The sequence below is a fragment of the Theropithecus gelada genome, chromosome 13, assembly GCF_003255815.1.
Source record: "Theropithecus gelada isolate Dixy chromosome 13, Tgel_1.0, whole genome shotgun sequence".
NCBI lineage: Eukaryota > Metazoa > Chordata > Mammalia > Primates > Cercopithecidae > Theropithecus > Theropithecus gelada.
This window is the reverse complement of record NC_037681.1, coordinates 75,421,398-75,441,907: the sequence shown is the minus strand read 5'-3', so window position 1 is coordinate 75,441,907 and position 20,510 is coordinate 75,421,398. Positions and strand designations below refer to the sequence as shown.

General features: G+C 43.6%; 2 protein-coding genes across 3 annotated transcripts in view; both read right to left on the bottom strand.

Annotated features, from left to right (window-relative positions):
- EML6 (echinoderm microtubule associated protein like 6) overlaps positions 1–18,035 on the bottom strand; it is a 253,859-nt gene extending 235,824 nt beyond the window's left edge. For both annotated transcript variants that reach the window (XM_025353931.1, XM_025353930.1), the window contains exon 1: positions 17,795–18,035. In XM_025353931.1, coding sequence (XP_025209716.1) covers positions 17,795–17,991 — 197 coding nt within the window. In that variant the 5' untranslated portion in view covers positions 17,992–18,035. The remainder of the gene's footprint in view (positions 1–17,794) is intronic.
- A 239-nt stretch (positions 18,036–18,274) lies between these two features.
- On the bottom strand, positions 18,275–20,484 carry LOC112604495. The gene is made up of 3 exons (XM_025353524.1): positions 20,355–20,484; positions 19,262–19,786; positions 18,275–18,504 (listed from the first exon to the last, which is right to left on the bottom strand). Exons 1-3 carry the CDS (start codon positions 20,482–20,484, stop codon positions 18,275–18,277), a joined length of 885 nt encoding a protein of 294 aa, XP_025209309.1.
- Positions 20,485–20,510: the final 26 nt, after the last annotated feature.

The window sequence follows — 20,510 nt, the reverse complement described above, 5'->3', positions numbered from 1 at the left end:
CAGTGAACTGGTGTGTCTCCATGAGTGCTACGTGAGTGCAACTGTGTGTGTGCATGCACCCTGTGATGTGACTGCGTCCTATCCAGGGCTGGTTCCCACCTTGTGCCCTGAGCTGCTGGGATGGGCTCCAGCCACCCAGGACCCTGAACTGAATAAACGAGTAAATCATTATCTTACTAGTTTTTATTAATCTTTCTTAAACATCTAGATAGCTCCCATTTACTTTAATGTTTAATATGATAAGCATTTTGGTCTTTAGTTAGAAGGTTAGTGATTTTCCTGTTGCCAGAAATATGCTGTAGGAATTTAACTCTTTTTATCAATTGGCTGATGGTAAAATTGGTTTGTTGTACACTGTTTTGCTTAAAGTCACAGTTTCTAAAGACCTATCAATGATGACATTCACTGAGGACTTACTGTGTAAAAAAACTTACTCAGGGCCTAGAGTGAGGGTTCATTCTCTTTTATGTCATTCTTCAACTCACTTTGCAAAGCTCCTTACATGCTTTATTGAATTGAATTCTCAATAATAACCTACCAGTGTGTCTAGAGGAAGCAGCTGAGGCTGGCTACGTAACAACTAAGAAGTGGTAGAATCAGATTCAAACCTAGGTGTGACTGGCACTGAAGCCCTAGCTTTTTCCACCACATGAAGTGTCTCCGGGTCACAGAGGGGCCAGTCGCCTGCATAGCTGGGGTGGAGACACACAAATGGAAAGCCATAGCAGAACTAAGATGTGTTTAAGAGACGGATGGAGAAAATGTTACAGTGGCAAGGAGGAAACAGACATTAGTTCTGCTCCCATGAAATCAGGAAGGGTTTCACAGAGATGGTGACACTGTAGTTGTCTCTTGGCTTATATGAATCTGCCACAGAGAGAGACCTGCAAGGCACTCTCAGCAGCAAGGCTGTGGGCAGTAACATGGAGACACAGAAACCCTTTGACTTACTGCAAGGAGTATGGGTGATGGGACCAAAGGTAGGAAAGTTGGGGAAACAGAGCTGTGACAGGAGATAATGGCAAAAAGGTGGGGTAGGGTCGTATTCCAGAAGCAATAGAGTTGGCAGGAGTTTTTAAGCAAGGCAGAAGACAGATCAGATCTGTGCCACAGAACACTAACTCCAGTGCTAGCATAGAGCAGGAATTCTGGAAACTAAAACCACTTGAGGAATCTTTTTTTTATTTTAATAGTGTGGTTTGTCCCATTGTTGTGAATGTTAATTTGAATTTAGTTATGGTGGGTTGCCAGGTTCCTCCACAGTACTTATTTTTTGTCCTTTGTAAATAATAAATACCTGCTGGTGGAGGATGATGTGAAATCACATTCCTCAACAAACCTTCATCACTAGTTACAGCATCCATTGGTTTTCTAAATCCATCATTCCAGCTATATTTAATACTTGGCTTTCTACACAAGGAAGAGCTTTGCCTTCTCCCCATTGAGTTATTTATATCACTATGGATGCAAGGATTTTTATTTTATTCTACAGATTATAATTCATGCTCAAATTATCCCAGATGTGGCCAATGGAAGTCCCTTCAAGCCAGCTCTCATGTCATTTTAATATCTCCCCTTATTCTTTAAGCACTGCTATATTTTCTAGCACAAGAAGATATTCCAGATGTATCTTGTGCTTTCACTGCCACAGGCCTAGAATCAGCTATTTCTCCAAGGAGTTCTGGTCTTTTTTGTGGAGAACAGTCTTTAGAAACTGAATTCTGGGTGCTAGTCATGTTTCTGGTGCTGCTGTGTCACTGCTTTCTTAGTTCTCTCAACAGAAAGAGCAAGGAAATTTTGTGTGTGTGTGTGTGTGTGTGTGTGTACTCATTTATAGATACCTATGTCTATATTTCTATGATAATTTTTAAATGCAGATTTTGGGGCTTCACACCTATACCTACTGAATCAGAATCCTTAGGAGTGGGCTCATAAATCTGAATTTTTTGTTTAAGTTTCACCAGGTTCTTGAGCAGAGGATGGGCTAGGGGAGTAACCATCAAAGCCGGAAGACCAGTCAGTACTCTACTGCAACCATCCACACAAAACCAGGGATGTGGACCAGGGCAGAAGCAGTAAGACAGAGAGGCCAAGATTAACTGCACTTGGGGTTCCCTGGACAATGAGAATGAAGAGGGAAGGAGTATCTAGGCACTCACTGTTTCCCGCCTGGATCGCTGGGATCGTGTGGCCTGCACTGTCATTTACGGAGTAAGCACTCAACACATGTTTGTTTAATTTCAGTATCTTCTCATTTTTCTCCCATAGATTATTAAAAAATCCAAGTTGCTGACATTCTGGGAAGAAAATAATTATACATTTATAGAATTTATATATATAATTTATATCTCTTCTATTACATTTTTATCATATGGACTAGAAACTGAATTTCACTCAAGGCAAAGACGATGACCTGCAAAGTCATTATCAGTAGGCCAGCCCCTCACATACATAAACAGGGCCAGTCAAAGTGAATGTGATCATATCCACTCTGCAGAAAAATAGGTCTGCAAGTCTTTTCACCAAGAAGCAACATCTGTAACAATATCTCTTATTGTCCCAAGAAGAAAAAAGAGCTAGAGTCTGCTAGAGATAGAAGTCATAAAGCTGAAAGGACTGCCTACTACCACTGCAGCATAAAACTCACTGGAGCATGAGGAAAATATATAAAGCAGATGTAAGAAGAAAAGTAAACCTAAAAGGAAATGACCCTTGGACATTCTTATTGCTATAACAGAAAGCTTAAAATCCAGATAAAAGTACAGTCCAGAGAAAAATCAGCATTCGCAGTGTTTATGTAGTAAAAGCAATTCATCAATGACCTCTTATTGCTAAACCCACTGTGCCCCTTTCCAGACTCACCTTCTTCTACTCTGCTGAGTCTGCTGAGCATCTTCTTGACATCTCTCTGTTCTGGATTCCAGGGCATTCTACTTCCCTGGTTTACCTCCTACCCCTGTGACCATTCCCATCTTTCATAGACACCCCTTTATCTGCTGGTTTCTAAAAAGTTGATCTTTCTCAAAGTCCTGACCCTGGGATCTTCTCTTTCCTCCCTACCCTCTCTGGGTATCTCACTCACTCCTACACACACACTGAAACTCTCACAGCTCTCTCCTGAGCAAAGGCCCATATAAATGTACAACCACCTCTCGGATGTCTCACAGACACCTCCATCTAAACATGTTCAAAGCTGAACTCATCTCCCCTGACCCCGAACCTGCTCCTCATTCTGTTTCAGTGAATGGTCATCACCATCCAACTAGCTGACTAAGTCAGAAACTTGACCGCTACCTTACACCTACCTGCCTTCTTTCTACCCCACTCCCAATGCCCTCCCCCATATCCAATCCATCACCAGGAATCTAGAGTCTCCAGAATGTATTCATAGTTCTCCTTGCGTGCTACCACAATTACTTCACACCTGGATTCCTTCGAGTGCTTGCAGACTTGTTTCCTCCAATCCATTATCCACACTGCAGCCAGAGTGACAGGTATAGAGCCTAAATCTAATGATGCCCCTTCTTCCAGAAAGCCTTCCCGAACCACCACCCACCTCCCATGAATGGGCTAGGAGTATGTCCTGAGGCTCTCACACACTTTGGGTAACTAACCATATCCAGCTGTGCATGTGTGGACTCCTGCCCTCGTGACTGCAAGTTCCTTGAGAGATGTGAGCTGTGTGCTGCTGGGTCCCCAGTGCCTCACACAGAGTATGGCACACAGGAGGCACTCAAGAAATCTTTGTTGTAAGTCATTTTCCTTAAGGGGTTCTTAACCTGGGGGTCCATGTACCCTTTTATAGATTTCAGGAGGTTGATGAACTTAGATTAAAAATTATACCTTTATTTTCACTAACTTGTAACAGACTAGGATATCCTATCATTCTCCACAAACCATAGAAGTATCAGCAGTACCTGTGACTCTGTGACTGGTAAAAACACAGAATTTTCATATCACATTACATTTATTGCAGATATCTCAAACATCAGGCATATTCATTGCTACTTTTAAATCATAGTAATTATAACAACTGCTAAACCTTTTAATTGTATGTGTTAATAAAGAAGCACATATACTATACACCCACATATTAAAACTATTTTTATAACTATATTTCAAAAGAATTACTTTCCTATAGGATATATGTATATATTTTACTTTATACATGAGAAAACACTACTCTGTGATGGCGGAAGTATAAATCGACACAATCGCTTTGGTCTCAAACTCCTGGTCTCATGTGATCTGCCCACCTCGGCCTCCCAAAGTGCTGGGATTACAGGAGTGAGCCACTGCATCTGGCCAGATACAACCACTTTGGAAAACCATTTGACAGTATCTAGCAAGGCACCCTGTGCACCCTGTGACCTGACAATACCACTCCTAGGTGGAACTGCATGTATGTTCACTTGTGCTAGAATGCTTGTACCACTAGCCAAAGGAAACTGCACACCATCCAAATGCCCATAAACAGTAGAACAGATAAACTCCAGTATTTCCACACAACAAAAAATACAGAACTGAGAATAAGCATGTAGAAACACAAATGAATCTCATCAACATAATATTGATTGAAAGGAGCCAGGCACAAAAGAATGCAAACTGTACCATTCCTGTTAAAAGTACCTTAAGCAAAACTAATCTATGCTCTTAAAAGTCAGGATGGAGGTCGCCTTTGCATGGGGATTGTCACTGGAAAAGGGCATGAGGTGCTGTCTGTGGTGCGGGTGGTATTGATTTCCCGATGTGAGCAAGGTTACAGGTGTGTTGGGTTTGTGAGAATTGAGCCAGGTGTGCACTATGATATACGTACTTTTCTGTATCTGTATTACACTGCAATAAAAGTGTAAAACAGAAAAAACAAGCCTATTATTCTGAGATGGGGTCTATAGGATTCATAGCCTGTCAAAGGGAGTACAAAAAAGAAGTCCTACTCTAAGCAGAAATTCTAAGGGGATCATCCAAAAACAAATAAAAGTCATGCACAAGTCTTTCATTTATTCATTCAACAAACACTTCTTAAGCATCTTCTACATGCCAGGCTCCATTATAAGAACTGTAGGCAGAGCAGTGAATGAAACAGCCCTGCCCAAATACAGCTTATATCTTAAAGAGACAAGATGGATCAAAAGAATTACTAAGGAAAAAAATAAAACAAGGATGGGCAATAAGGAATGTGTTAGAGAAGAGTCTGAATTTTAATTAGGGTAATCAGTTAAGCTAACACTGCTCAGGCACCTAAAGGAAGTGAATAATGTCATGTGAATATCTGAGGAGACAAGGATCCAGGCATAAAGAGTGCAAAGAGTGCAAAGGCCCTTCAGCAGAAGAGCACCTGGGTATTCAAGCAGCAGCTAGAAGGCCAGTGTGGCTGGAGCGGATCAAGGAATGTAGAGAAAATGGATTGGATCACAGAGGTAAAAGGGGCCAAATCCCCAAATAGGGACTTAGAAGCTATAACAAGGACTCTGGCTTTTACTCTGAGGGTCCAAGGCAGAGAACTTACATGACCTGACTTACATGGATGGTGCAAAAGTAATTGCAGTCTTTGCCACTGAAAGTAATGGCAAAGACTGCAATTACTTATTGTAACCAGATTACTCTGGCTGCTGTGTTGAGAATAGAACGGAAAGGCAAGGACGGAAGCAGGGAAGAGGCAGTGGGCAAGAGGTCTCAGGGAAAGAGCATGGCATGAAGAGAAAAGGAGAGAACAGATGCCTGCACTTCAACCTGGGTAACAGAGCGAGTCTCCATCTTAAAAAACAAAACATACCATTATTATCATTGTTGTTGCTGCTGCTGTCATCGTTACTGAACCATTTGAGAGTAATCTGCAGCCATCATGATTCTTCACTCCTAAATATTTCAGCACACATCTTCTAAGATAAGTACATTCTCTTATATAACTGCATTGCTACAATCAAATTCAGAATATTTTACAGTGACACAAAGCTGTTACCTCATATATAGTCCCATATTCAAATTTCACCGATTGTCCCAATACTGTTGTATATAGCAACCCCTCTCCACCCAATCCAAGGTCACACATTGCATTTAGTTCTATAATTCTAGTCTTCTTTAACCTGGACAGTCCCGCAATCTGTTTTTGTCTTTTACAAGAATAACATTTGTTGCCAAGTCCAGACCAGTTAAATTGTAGAACGTCCCTCAATTTGCATTGGTCTGTTTCCTCATGATTAGATTGAGGCCATGCATTTTTGGCAAGAGAATCTGATCAGTGACATTGACTGGTCCCTGTATGTATCAGGTAGGCCTAGGGAGAGTAGGCAAAGGGCAGGGGAGGTAAGATAAAACCAGGGGATCACCATGATGAGGAAAGAAAAGGATGGGCACTGAGTAGAAGGTGATCAGCTGACCCAGTGCTGTGAAGAGGTTAAGCACGACATGGCTCCACCTAGCAATGGAGGTCACTGAAGCCGCTCCAGAGAACTCCAGGGGCCAGTGGAAGCAGAAACCAGTTCACTATGTTGAAAACTAAATGAGACATAAAGAAAAGAGAGAAAGTAATGCAGACAACTAAGAACCTCAGGACTTTAACTTAGAAGAGATTTTGGAAGGATCTTAGGGATTTACAACTGAGGAAACTGAGGCCCAGAAAAGGTAAGTGCCACGCCCAGAGTCACATGTCTGGTTAGAGACAGAGCCCATGCGGTGTTCAACCCCATGGGACCCCAATCCCCATGCACAATGCCATGCTCCCTCTTCTGAGAAGTCTAGCATTGAAGGAAAAGAGGAGAAAGGAATCAGAAGAAAAGGTTAATAAAAACAAAGTAGAAATACTCCTGCAATGATCTTCCTGAAATGTAAATTGGCCTTGTCTTGCCTTGTTTAAATGAACTCACTGGTCCCCATAACTTGTGGAATGCGCGGTAAATCTCTTAGCCATCTAGCTCCAGCCCACTTAATCCAGCTTCATCTCCCACCATACCCTCCTCACTCTCATCTGTCATTCTGGTAACACTGAGCTACTTATTCTTGCTTCAGGGGACCCTGCTATTTTAAGCCCCTGAGCCTCTGCACAAGCTGTTCCTGCCCCGTCGTTCCCTCCTTCCCCATTCTTTTTCCACCTCCCTGCCAAACCGCTCTTCAGCCTTCAAAAGTCACTTTCTCCAGGGGTCTTCCCTCGAACCCCTACTTCTGTATCTTCGGGTGAAACTCTTTTGGGCCAGGAAAGACAAATTTAGTTAGAGCTGGCAGGTGCTACCTTACAATCTCTGCAGACATCTGGACTTCACTTCCCTCTTACAAACATTCCAACATATTTTCAAAAGTTGCTTAAAAGACAATATTTCTTACATTGAAAGGGATGCAAATCATGATTTTTCTCATAATACAGTCAAAATATCTGAAGCACAAACATTCCAAAGGAATGCCTCATTCATTGTAAGAGCCATGGCCATATTCCAGTAGGAAACATTATGTCTTCAATGGCTGTATTTTCCATCCAGACCAGTAGAGAAGTACAAGGAAGAAGTCAAATCAAATTTGGTGTCTAAGAACACAGCAATAATCACTCATTATTGCTATTCAAATATTCTTTTTAAAAAGAAGATTCTGAATCCTGCCTCTCAATGCCAGCTGAGAATAATATTTTTGGGTTTTATCTTCACAAAGTATGTATAAAATGAGTTCTATAGAAATCTCACCCCTATTGCTCCTTCCAAATAATTCAAAATATAAAGAATAAGTAAAAATATCCAAAGCATTTACTATGCCCATGACAAGGTGCTAGGCACAGGGACATACACATGAAATTCAAAGTAGATGGAAACATGGGTAAGTCAACAAATGCAACATGATGCAATGACTCCAGAAGGGAGGAATGTGCATGGTAGCCCAGATGCATAGAGAAAGGAGGACAAGACAGTCTTGAGCTATTAGATAAGGCTTCAGGGAGAGGTGACACTTGCATTGACATTGAAGGAAGTGAAGGACTGTACAAGTAGAGAAAGGAGGGATCATTTCAGGCAACCAAAATGATACATGCAGGGATGAGCAAACACAAAATAGGATGCCAGAACTGGCATCCTTCAGGGAACTGCAAGGTGTGTGATGTGGCTGGAGGATGTTAAGACAGGGAGAGACATCAGGCTGGAAGAGAAGCCAGGGAGAAGATCATAATAGACCATGGAGAACATCCTGTGGGAGTTTAACTCTCATCATGCAGGCAATAAGGAACCTTAACCAGGTTTTAAATCTAGCCTTAGGAAAATTCATTTTCAAAATGTGTTAGATAGCTACACTCACTAAATCACCCAAGGGTTCACTTGTAAAACCTTTTCACTCATTGCCATGGTTGATGTTCAGCAGGTATGCACCAGTATCTCTACCAGTTAAAATATGGAACTATTTCTTTACCAGTTGGTAATTAACCTCTGTCCCTCATCTCCACCTCCACTACCTTGGCCGCTGTGCCAGCTCCAGGAAGCCTCCTGTAAGTACCATCAAGCCACCTCCCCAGTGCCTGCCAATATCAGCCTCATTTCCATCTGCACTCCTCTAACCCACCACCCCTGACACCAGACCAGCAGGGGATAAAAAAACCCTTAATAGTAGCACTGGCACCCCAGTGGGTAAACAATGCCCAACTGGTCTTCCAAGACTGTGGCCACCAGCCATTGCGTAGCACTGTCCAGAGACACTTCAGCATGGTCTCTTATGAGAAGTGAAAACTCCATAATATATATCACCAATTTTTTTTTTTTTTTTTTTTTTGAGATGGAGAGTCACTCAGCCACCCAGGCTGGAGTGCAGTGGTGCAATCTCAGCTCACTGCAACCACTGTTTCCTGGGTTCAAGTGATTCTCCCATCTCAGCCTCCTGAGTAACTGGGATTACAGGCACCCGCCATCATGCCCCGCTAAGTTTTGTATTTTAGAAGAGACGGGGTTTCACCATGTCCACCAGGCTGGCCTTGAACTCCTGACCTCAGGTGATCTGCCCACCTTGGCCTCCCAAAGTGCTAGGGTTACAGGTATGAGCCATCGCACCTGGCCATATCGCCAATATTTTTAATGTAAGCCCTTTTAGTATCCCTTTACTTACCTTTTCTTGTCCTCAACTCAGTATTTCTCATCACTGTCCTTTTCTGTGCATCAAGAAATCATTTGCCTTCTCTTCTAATCCACCTTCTGTAGTAAAGTTGCCATTTATTCTCTCCCAGTCTAGTCCCTCCTTATTAGGGGTGGGGGATCTTCTCTAAAGGGGAAGCCCTTTGAAACACTGTCCCACCCTCCAGGCTACAGCTGTTTGGACCCGGTGGACATCCTGACCCATGACAGGGCAATTAGATTCTCTTTCCTGGGAATTTGGAATTAAGACTCAAAAGATTGATTCAGTTGATTTTGTAGGACCAAGATTGATTGTACTCAGGGGACTGAGGTGGATTTTTGGGAGGGCGGCCATGTGCAAAATGAATCCTTAAGTTAAGCTGCCAGAGAAAATCAAAGCATGTATTGTCCAGAGAGAAGCAGAGATGTGAATCCCTGGGTTGCATAGGGACACTTGCAAGAGAAATAAGTAGAGAAAGAATGGCTGCCTGATAGTGTGCAGTGACTGATAGTGTGCACTCCCTGTAATTGAGTTCCAAAAGGTTTTCTTTCCACCTTGTAATCTCCTCAACTGTACTTCTTTGAAAAAGTTTCTTGCAACTGATGATCCTTACTTAGAAGACATCTTGTCATTTGTGAGTCTTGTTTTATTCCTATCCATAAAATCAACTCATAACACAGAAAAATGTTTTCCTGGCATTATTAAACAGCAGTTAAACTAAAAATGAAGGTTCATGCCTTAAAATAATTCCCCGTAGCCTTAGAAAAATTCTCTAACCAGCCTATTAAGGAATTACCAGTCCAGAGAGAGCTCCTTTCACCTCCAGGAGGTAAGCTGGCCTGCTGCTCCCCTCCTCTGTGTTGATGGGAAAGGGAGTAGCAGGCAGCAAACCAGTGGACAATCCCAGAATCCTTCAAATTCCAGTTGAGGCCATCCAGATGCCTGCCTCCCTTAAGGGAAAGAAAGGAATGAACTGATAAAGGGGTAGAGATCAAAGGGCACCCTCTGTTACAACTCCCCCTGCTTTCCATACCACTCACTTCCTCAGCTGGCTCAACAGACCTGTGTCCAGCAGCAAGGCTGATGCTTATAAAATCATTTTTAAGAAGCAAAAACCTTTGGGAGTAAACAAATCCAATGGATAGACTGTTATTGGTCCCTAAACCAGCAGTTACTAAATACTGCACTCACTCTTCAAGTTATAGTTTACTTTATAAATACATAAAAATCTACATGTCATTCATTAGCTCTAATAGCATCTTTACAAATATAGAATAGCAACCAAAGCCTATGGTTTCTATTTCTTCTAGGTTAATCTCTTTAATGGTTATTTCCATTTCTGGGGCCCCAAACATTCAGCATCTTCTACATGGGAGAAGTTAGTCCCCTGCTGGCTGAATTCAAAGGCTGTGGGCATCCAAGATAATTTCATGGAGAAAAAGTAGTCTTTTCAACAAACGATGTTGGGACAACTAGATATCCACATGCAAGAGAATAAAGTTGGACCCCTACCTCACACCATATATAAAAATTAACTCAAAATAGATAATCTACCTAAATGTAAGAGCTAAAAGTATAAAACTCTTAGAAGAAAACATAGGAGTAAATCTTGATGACATTGGATTAGGTGATGGTTGCCTAGATATGACATCAAAAGCTTAAAAAAAGAAAAAATTAATAAATTGGACATCAACAAAATGAAAAACTTTTGTACTTCCAAGGGTACCACCAAGACAGTGAATAGGACAACTCACTGAATGGGAAAAAATCTGCAAATAATATATAAGGGACTTATACCCAGAATATGTAAAAACAAACAAAAAAAACTTTTAGAACTCAACAATAAAAAGACAAACTGATTAAAAATGGGTAATGGATTTGAATAGATGTTTCCCCAAAGAAGATATACAAATGGCTAATAAGTTTATGAAAAGATGATCAATATCATTAGTCATGAAGGAAATGAAAATTAAAACCACAATGAGATATCATTTCACACCCAGCAGCATAGCTATAATACAAAAAGACAAGCAGTAATAAATCTTGACAATGATGTGAAGGAATTGGACCTCTCATACATTGCTGGTGGGACGGTAAAATGGTGTGGCTATTGTGGAAAACAATTTCACAGTGCTTCAAAAAGGTGTTCAGATCCACACCTTGAGGATAGGAGAAGCTGCAGGATAGTGTTGCCTAATTAGGGTTGCTGCCATGGGAACAGCTTTTCACCTATCACAGTGTAATCCGCATGTCTGATTGATGTGGTTGGTGGGACTGATATAATTCTTTATTCAGCGCAATGTTTTCAAGCAGTGACCATTATGTGGTAAAAGAAAACACAGTCATGTTTCTTTTCTTTTTTTTTTTTTTTTTTGACAGCGTCTCACCCTGTCGCCCAGGCTGGAGTGCAATGGTGTGATCACAGCACATTGCAGTCTTGACCTTCCAGGCTCAAGTGATTCCCCTGCCTCACCCTCCCAAGTAGCTGAGACCATAGGCACATGACATCATGCCTGACTAATTTTTAAATGTTTTGTAGCGATGTGGTCTCCCGATGTTGCCCAGGCTGGTCCTCAATTCCCAGACTCAGATGATCCTCCCACCTCAGCCTCCCAAAGTGCTGGGATGACAGGATTGAGCCCAGTCTCATATTTCTGAATTAAAAATTAGATTCATGATGTGACAAAAACAAGTATATCCACAACAATAACTGAATGGAATATTTGTGACTGTCCTTGGAAATCTAGGACATATGTTACCAAAACCCATGAGGCATCAATGACCTGGATGAGAATTACAATGACCTTGGTCTTTCTCTGGCTATCTATACCAGAATTTTGGGCACATTAAGTTTCTTCCCACTCTGACACTTTTGCACATAACCTCTTCTCTGCCACTACATCTTCACCTGGCTTCCCCTTCACACCCTTCAGGTCTCTGCTTAAATGCCATCTCCCTAGAGAGCTGCTCTGGAAATCTTGCCTAAGGTGGCTTCCATACCCCCATTCAACTCAGTTTCTCTGTGATTATTTTTCTTCTTAGCACTTATCACAACCTATAGTCACCTTATTTTCTTGCGCATTCACTGTTGGCTATCCCTATCAGAAAGTAAGCTTCAAGGCAGTAGAAACTTTGTCATATTCACTGCTACACCCCCTGCATCTGGCACGTTATAGATGTAAAATGAGTTTTTGATGAATTAACAAATACGAAAGAATAAATTACACCCAACTTAGAGAAAAAATAAATCTTAATAAAAATCACCAAATAGACTACAATTAATAAAAATAGCAATAATGCAATCATTCATGAAGATCATTATAAGCTTCCATCAAAAGCTTTCACTTCACGCTCTTTCCAATACACAGAGTAAGTGGGATCCAAAGAGCAGAAGGATGGTCCCATTGAGTAACTATGATTAAACCTCTTTCCCTCTCAGAGCCATACCTGTAACATGAGAAGACCTATTTCTCAGTGTTGGGGGTGGGAGAATTCAATAGGATGACATATATATGAAGTGTCTGGTACAGAGCAAGCACTCAAGTTAATATGGATTTGATTCTTTGTGGTTACCTCCATGTTTCTCTTATTCAAACTGGTCAAGGGACTAAAGAATATAAAATCACATCTCTAGGCCTTCATGTGAACCTGCTTACCTGACACTCCAGACCCAACCATGGCTGTTAGACAAGTCTCTTCAAATCCAACAAGTTCAATTGTATTTGCAGTGCTAGATTATTTGAGCCATGTCACAATTTTGACTAAAATAATTTTTTTAAATTAAAATCTCCAACAGATCATTGTTCTAAAGCTGTGGATATTTCTCTTTTTCAAATTTTTTCTTTTCTTTTTTTTTTTTCCTTGAGCCGGGGCCTCACTCCTGTCGCCCAGGCTGGAGCGCAATGGCACAAGCCCAGCTTACTGCAATCTCCACCTCCTGGGCCAAAGAGATTCTCCTGCCCTAGGTCCCTGAATAGCATGGACCACAGGCCCTGCTACCATGCCCAACCAGCCCTTGTATTTTCTGTAGCGATGGGGTTTTGCCATGCCACCCAGGCTGGTCCTGAACCCCCAAGCTCAATTGATCTGCCCACCTCGGTTTCCCAAATTGCTGGGATTAGCCCGGCCAAGCTGGGGATGTTTTTAAAGTAAACTTAAACATGGTTCCATTTCCAGGCAGAATTCTAATGATCTACTTCAGATATTCTTGAATAAATCAAACAGTTTATAGACCAACAGAGGATAAGCGGAGTTACAAAGAGTAACAACTTACTACCTTCTGGTTAGGAAGAAGTCACAGTTACAGGGACCACAATGACAGAAAAATAAGAGGCCACAGAGCAGTGAAGCCAAAGCTTGGAGCTTTGGAATCAGACCAATCTGGGTTCCAATTCCCATTCTACAGTCTGCCAGACAGTGACAACAGGCAAGATCCTCAACCTCTCTGGGGTTAGCAACAGTGCCTATCTCACTGGATTGTGAGAGCGTGGATCAGATCAATCCATACACACATTTAGTTCTGAGTTTGGCACTCATGAGATGTTAGCTCTGGTTATAAGATTCATTCTCTGCATCAAGGGTCTTATATATGCTTACAAATGAAAACAGAATGAAAGGATAGCCCTAAATGATACATATGAAGTGAGCAGCGTCGGTCACAAAACACACAAAGTTTTGGAAGTGCAACGCGCCCCTTCATCGGAGGATGGTGCGAGGTCTCATGGGAGAGGTAAGACTGCAGAAGATGGGGCCTTGCAGGATGCAGATGCAAACAGGACCCTGGTGCTGTGCACTTACCATTGGCCAAACATTTTTGTATGTAATCCCCACAACAAACTACAAAGGAGATACCTTTAAAACTCCATTTTATAAGTGACAAATTGTTTCACTGACGAGACAGTTAAGACTCAAAGAGGTTCAGTAAAGTCGCCAGCTGGTGGCAGACCTAGGTTGAAACTCAAGTATGACTGAGAGCAAAGCCCAAGCTCCCACCGCTATGCCATTGGAGGGGTGGGGTTGGACAGACAGAGAAGGGCCAGCGGGGAAGATGAATCATTCCAGTGTGAGGCAGGGAAGAACAGAGTCATCATATGGCAAGTGGGAAGCAAACAATTTATGATTTTTTAAAAAAGGAAAATAAGGATAGGATGGTAGGTTAGGAGAGAGAACAGAAAGCTTAGGAATCTGGACTTCTGCCTGTGAGCAACGATGAATCATTGTTTTGTTTTGGGGGGTGTGTGTGTGTTTAGTGAAATACTACTTCTACCACAACTAAGAATATTTATTGAGCACCAACTAACGGCCAGGTCCTACACTAAACCCTTTGCATACATTTTTTTCTAATAGTTACAACTCTGCAGTTTAGGTATTGTTACTCCCATTTCACAAATAAACAAGGCCCTGAGAAGTGAAGCCGCTCACCCAGATACCTCCAGTAAAAGGCAGAGCAGGATTTATACCCAAGTGTGCATGATAACAAAGTCAGTGCCCTTTCCCCTAAAGCAGCATTGTAGATAAACCTCCTTTGCAACTGGGAGCCAGAAAATGAGGGAGAAGAACCTGGAGACAGGGAACTAGTCAGAAGCAATACATATAGGGGTCCAGAGTGAGGAGATAAACGTCTCAACTGAAATCACTGTGAAAATGGAAGGGAAGTAACAGAGGATGAATGTATTCATGGGCTTTTCTTTCATTTACTCCCATTCTGTGTCATGTTCTACTACCTAAAGTAGAATCCAAGTTAGTAATTATCCCAGTCTCTATTACTGTCCTTGTTATCAAGCCCTGATTTGCATCTTGTTGTTAGCCCAATAGCAAATATTACTTTAAGTATTCACTTGTTCTATCACAATGTTATCAGGTCCAAAATATGGCATCATCTTCTAATCTGTTACCTGAAATGAAAGGTAATCATTCAAGAGAATAAAACTAAGCCTCCACATTCAGTAAATTATATTATGCCTCACATACCAACATCTTCAAAAATCTGACTTAAACATATAGCCTGTCAAAGCAGAAGGACACATATGCTGAGCCCTAATGAACTCTGCCAAAACCTGCATTATTATTAGGGTTCATTATGATCATGGAGATCACATGGTTTTATAAAATGGAGTGTGTTATCAATACTTGTCGGGCTGCTTTCTAGTTAATATTCTAGGCAAAGCAACACAAAAAATAAAGCAGTACAGATGTATGCACATGAATATATCTTTCAAACTAATGAAAAAGCTATGTACCAAGTGGACAATTACTTACGCTATCTCACTTGATTGAAACAAGAGTTAGAAACGAACAAGTTTTGATATTCATGTAATGATTCAATAAAAAACCAAAATATTTCTGCATTAGAACCTTAGCTATAGTCCTCTCCATTTAATAACAAACTTCAATATTTCAGGTGGAAGAACACATGGAAATGAGTTAAAATTCATAAGGACAAAAAAATTGTGCATTGTGGTTTGTGCAGCGCCTTCACCAGAAAAAGATATTTACATACATAAGACAAAGCAAAAGAACAGCATAAACATTCCAATTTTATAGCTCTTAATTCCATAATAATCTGTGGTTTGTGTTTTTTAATTCATTAAACTTAATTTTATTCTTATGTACAAAGACATATATGGATGTTAAAGAACTCTACTCTGCTCACCTGTACATACTCTGACCCAACCAAATATTGTGGAGAATTATGAATACAGTCTTTTCTCTGAAATCAGCCTTACTACTATGTCACTAAGGTAGTTTAATAAATAGATCAGACGCTAACTGTCTCTTTTGCTTTTCATCAGTTAAGGCTCCCTACAAACCCAGTTATACACATCACTTCATTCACCTTTTCTTCAAATCTGAATGTTTCCTTAACCACCCAAGCTAGAATTCATCACATCCCACTAGCCCGGCTGCTTGTCATAACAACGGTTTACTGCAACTCCACCCTTTTCCCACCTTCAGTTTCAACAGTGCATTTGGTTTTTTACCTTGTATCAGAGAAAAAATTAGGATTAAGAGTTCAAATCCACAAAGTAGTTCAGCGAACTGTCACATTAGTATTATTTAACCACAGGGAATTTTCTGTTTAATTGCCACTCTCTCCCTTCCCCCAAAGGACTACATCTTATTTTGATGCTGTAATGGAAAGCACTGCATTAAGACAGAGAGAGCAAAAACATAATGGGCTTAAATTTTTTAACATCTAACCTTTTCATGAGTCATTGTTAATCATTTGCACCTGTAACTTTCATAATCAGCCTAGCAATTAGAGAAGCAAAATCTGCAGAACAAAACTATGTAAGGATGCCCCAATCACAACCACTACCATGTTAGGGAGGGAAGAAAAAAAGCTATTTTTGTCATATGTGACGTGAAAAAAGTTTTACATGTTAGTTCCACCAAATCTTAAGAACATTAGAGCTCTCATATTCAAAAAAAAGTCAAGAATTTTTAAAATCTGTATTTTGAATATTAAGTGTTTGCTTTCTGTAACAATTTTTCAACTTTAGGTCTCAGGAAAAAAAAGGCTCTGCAATATAAGCACATCATTGGGAAGGGAAAAAAAAAGCTAATCTTTGAAATCATTCTCTGCACTGAGAAATTAGAAGCATGGACATGACACCACTTCATTTATTTCATTGTGAAAGACAAACTTAGAGCAAAAGTGGCAATATTCTGAGAATGTAATGGTAGTTGTCCTACATCAATGAAACACACAAGTTTGGAAGGCACAAATATGGTCTCTGTCAGTTGTAGTCCATCCTCAGCAAGTCATTTTCCCTGTGGGCTGAGGCTCCCATATGATGAAAATCTTCCTTAACTGCTGAAGGCTGAAAAGGATTCCCTGTGAACAGCATTTGGCCCATACCTTGTTTGGTCACATAAAAGCTGACAACGGCTGGAGGAAAATGTGTCTGGTCCAAAGATGAGAGGATAGGGCCAAGAATCACAATGTAACCCCCTTCAATTTAATCGGGAAGGCCCCTAAAATGGCCATTCATCCAAAATGAGCTCTCCTGTCAGTCAGTCTTGGGCCATCCGCTAGCAGATGTTGGTCATTGTGTGGGCTGGCTGGTAGGATTTTGTGATCCAGCAGCTGCCAGCCTTTAATAACCTCAATGATGTTGTGGAAGCATCCATTTAGTTATAAATATGCTTTGGGCATTAAAACACTGCCAAGTGAAATATTAGAGAACAAACTCCCCGCCCACTGCAGAAATTTCCCAGGTCCATAGCATCTGAGATGAAGATTCCAAATTACCAGTAGTAAAATTTCTTTTAGATCTTTTTTAATCCTCTTGCTTACTGAGAAACCCACTGAGCAGCCTCCCAAAGAAGATGCCCACACTTCAGGCTATTGGTCCTACCGTGCACCTGGTTAGGGAAGGAAGAAGTGTTTGATAGTTACCCAGGCTCCTTCCACTTGTAGCAGGAAAGAACAGCAAGAACGCATTAGGAACACTCAACTCCCTAGAGATTCAAAAGCCGGGATTCCGGAGGGATACAGCGAAAAGACACCTCTCCTTCCTACCTGCACCCCCGACACTGTTTCCGCCCTGGCCCTAGAATCAGCAGCCCTTCGGTAATTCCATGCGGCTCCAGACAGAATCCTCTATTCCACGGGGCTCCCGGATCCGACCCCGGGAAAGCCCAGGTGGTCATCCTCTTCCCACCCTCCCAGCCTCCACACGCAACCTCTCCCCGCCGCCCCTGGCCACCCCCTTACCTGATAATGTCGTCGTTGTGTCCCAGGAAGAATTTTTGGCTGTGCTCGCGGGTGTTGTAAACCACCCCTACCCCAGCCACAAAGTAGACCACCTCCTTGCCGGCCGTGTAGTACAGGTTGTTGCGGCACTGGTGACCCCGGTACCCGTACACCCACTCCAGCCGGAGCTGGCAGCGGGGCGCCGTCCGATCCGCCATGATAAGCCGACCCCGCGCGCCCCCCGCCCCCCCGCGCGCCAGAGCAGTCCTCGCCGAGGCTGGGGCTGCGGCCGACCTGCAGGGGCTCAGCGCGCGGCGCTGGGCGCTGATTTCCGAGGCGACGCACAGGCACAGCCCAGCGGGCCGGCCGCCACCATCATCCGCTGCAGCCGCCGCAGACAAGCCGCCGCCGCCGGTGTGCGGCCGCCAGACCCCGCCGGGCGCCGGGCTCCCTCTCCCCGGGCAAGGCGGCTCTGGGGGCGCCGGCACCCGCGCGCGCGCCTCACTGCACCTGCGGGCTCCGGCCCCCAGGAGAGGCTCTCGGGGGGGCCACCCCGCCTTTTACATCAGGGATCTGCATATCCCAACAGCGATCACCCAGTTCGCTCACTGAAGTTTGCGGTGCGCCGGGGCTTCGCGGCAGGCGGCGGGATTTATTCTGCGATAGCCTTGATTTGACAGGCAACCCGGGTGAGTTCTGCCATCGCTGTCCTTGGATCCGAAACTGACAGTCTATATCCAGGATGCGAGAGCGAGGAAGAAAGAAACAGATTTTTCGCATAAGTCACCCAATCCAAGAAAATTATCCCCAAACTAAACCAAGTTTGGTATTTTTAAAAATTTTCCCCTACTCCCGCTTTCTCCCTCCAGTTCCATCTCCTTAATGATATGAAATATGCGTAAATGCTGCTGCCTGGCTGATACGATTTGAAGGAACGCTTGCTGTTTCCCTAATAAGCCAGGGCGAATATGCAATGGTCATTTTTTAGATGCTCCAATTAGTTTTCATGTGTGTGTTTAATAATTACATCCTCCGTGAACCTTCTCTTCACCGAGAAAGCCATAAAGAACTTAGCAGCTCTCATTGATCACCAACTCCAATCCGCATCATGAAAGACTGTCTTACTCGGAAGAAACGAGGCACTAGTGCAATCGGAGGGAGTGCGCTACCTACAAACGCTCCTGTTCCAGGAGAAATTAAATAACAAGCGGCAAAAATCGTTTACCTCTCCCCCAGAAACGTCTGCGCTAAACACCGGGTCCTACGGAATCCCGGGTCCTGCCCTAAGCCCAGCGTGGAGCGGGGTCGCCCGCGGGACAGCAACCCCCAACAGACACACACGTCCCGGGGGTCGGCGCGCTGTGCGAGGGACGCCCGCCCTCAGGACTGCTCGGCCCGCGCGCACTGCCGCCCTGGGGGCGCCCTGCACTCCTCCCACTCCCGAGCCAGCCTCGTCCGCGGAGCATCCCCGCGCTCTCTGCCTCTAACCTCTGCTGCCAGCGGACGCCACCGGCGCGTCCTGGATCCCGCGCGGGGGAGCGAAATCCTCTGCCTGCCCTCCCCTCCCCGCCTCCCGCACCCGGGGATGGGCTTCGTCACTGGGGCGCCGCGGGAGACAGGTTCTTCCTTCAGCTGGGGCTCCGGGGGCGGGGCCACAACGCCGCGCTAGTGAACCTCCGCTGCCGGTTACTAGGCGAGATCGCGGCGCTTGGAAACAGCGACGCCCCGGAGGACTGCGGGGCCGCCCCCTCCCTCTCCCGGCCCCGGAGGCCTCGTTCCCCGACGCATCCTGGGAAGCGTAGTCCTCTCCGCGCCGGCTAGGGCAGACAGTGAGCGGAAGGGACCACAAATCCCAGGATTCCGCGCGCCCAGAGGGAGTCGCGGCGAGACCGGTACCGGCGTCAGCGGTGCCTGCGGCTCTTGGGGTGAGGAGATCGCGGTTCACCAAGGACGACCGCGTGCCCGCTCGGGCGTTCTCTTGTGACTGAGGCGGGAGCTGGCGTGCATGGGTCTCTGTGGAGAAAAGCGGTGGAGTTGGAACAGAGACGGTCTCTACAGCCCACCATTAGAATTTCTCCTGCATCGGTCCCAGAGGGTTGCTGTAACCGACATCCTCACCATGCTATAACTGACTCAAGCTTAAGTTTGTTTCCTACATCAGTTTTCCTTTTCATTCACATGGATTTTAATTTGTTAGAGTGCAGTTCTGCCAAGTTTAAGAAAAATGCTGGGAATGTGAGCTCACTTGTGCCCTAAGAACCGGCGCCTTCCCATGACCTGCGTCCTAAATTAGAGGACTTAGGTATTTACAGATAACCAGAGTTTGGAAGCAGGAAGGTGCTCACACAATGAACAAGTAACCTTGGCCTTCAAACGCAGAAGCTGGTGGCATTTCTCCTAAAACTGCCCGAGGTGAACTATGAATCCACTGTGTTCTCAGGTAGCCTATTTCTAATTTAGGGCCATAGCTAGCCTTTGGAAAGAGATTTCAAAATCCCAGTGACTAAGAGGCTGCAAAAAGATGGTGGATTGGACGTTTGGAACGTCCTTTCCTTCCCAGGCTTTCAGTGTAATCGCTTACTCCATTCATCTCCCTCAAATTTTAAGACAGCCCTCTGACCTAGTAAGAAAGCTCGAAAGAACTGGAAGCGCCAGAGTTTGGATGATTTGTTGCCGCCTGCAGTGATGAAGAGGATTTGAATTGCTCTCATCTTTGTTTTTAAGGAAACAGATCAAC

Coding starts and splice junctions, on each gene's coding strand:
- LOC112604495 (XM_025353524.1), bottom strand. CDS start 20,484: ATGAGAGCAATTCAAATCCTCTTCATCACTGCAGGCGGCAACAAATCA. Junction 19,787..20,354: donor ATTTGAGGGAGATGAATGGA/GTAAGCGATTAC, acceptor TTTTCTCCACAG/AGACCCATGCACGCCAGCTC. Junction 18,505..19,261: donor GGCGTCCGCTGGCAGCAGAG/GTTAGAGGCAGA, acceptor TCCTGGATATAG/ACTGTCAGTTTCGGATCCAA.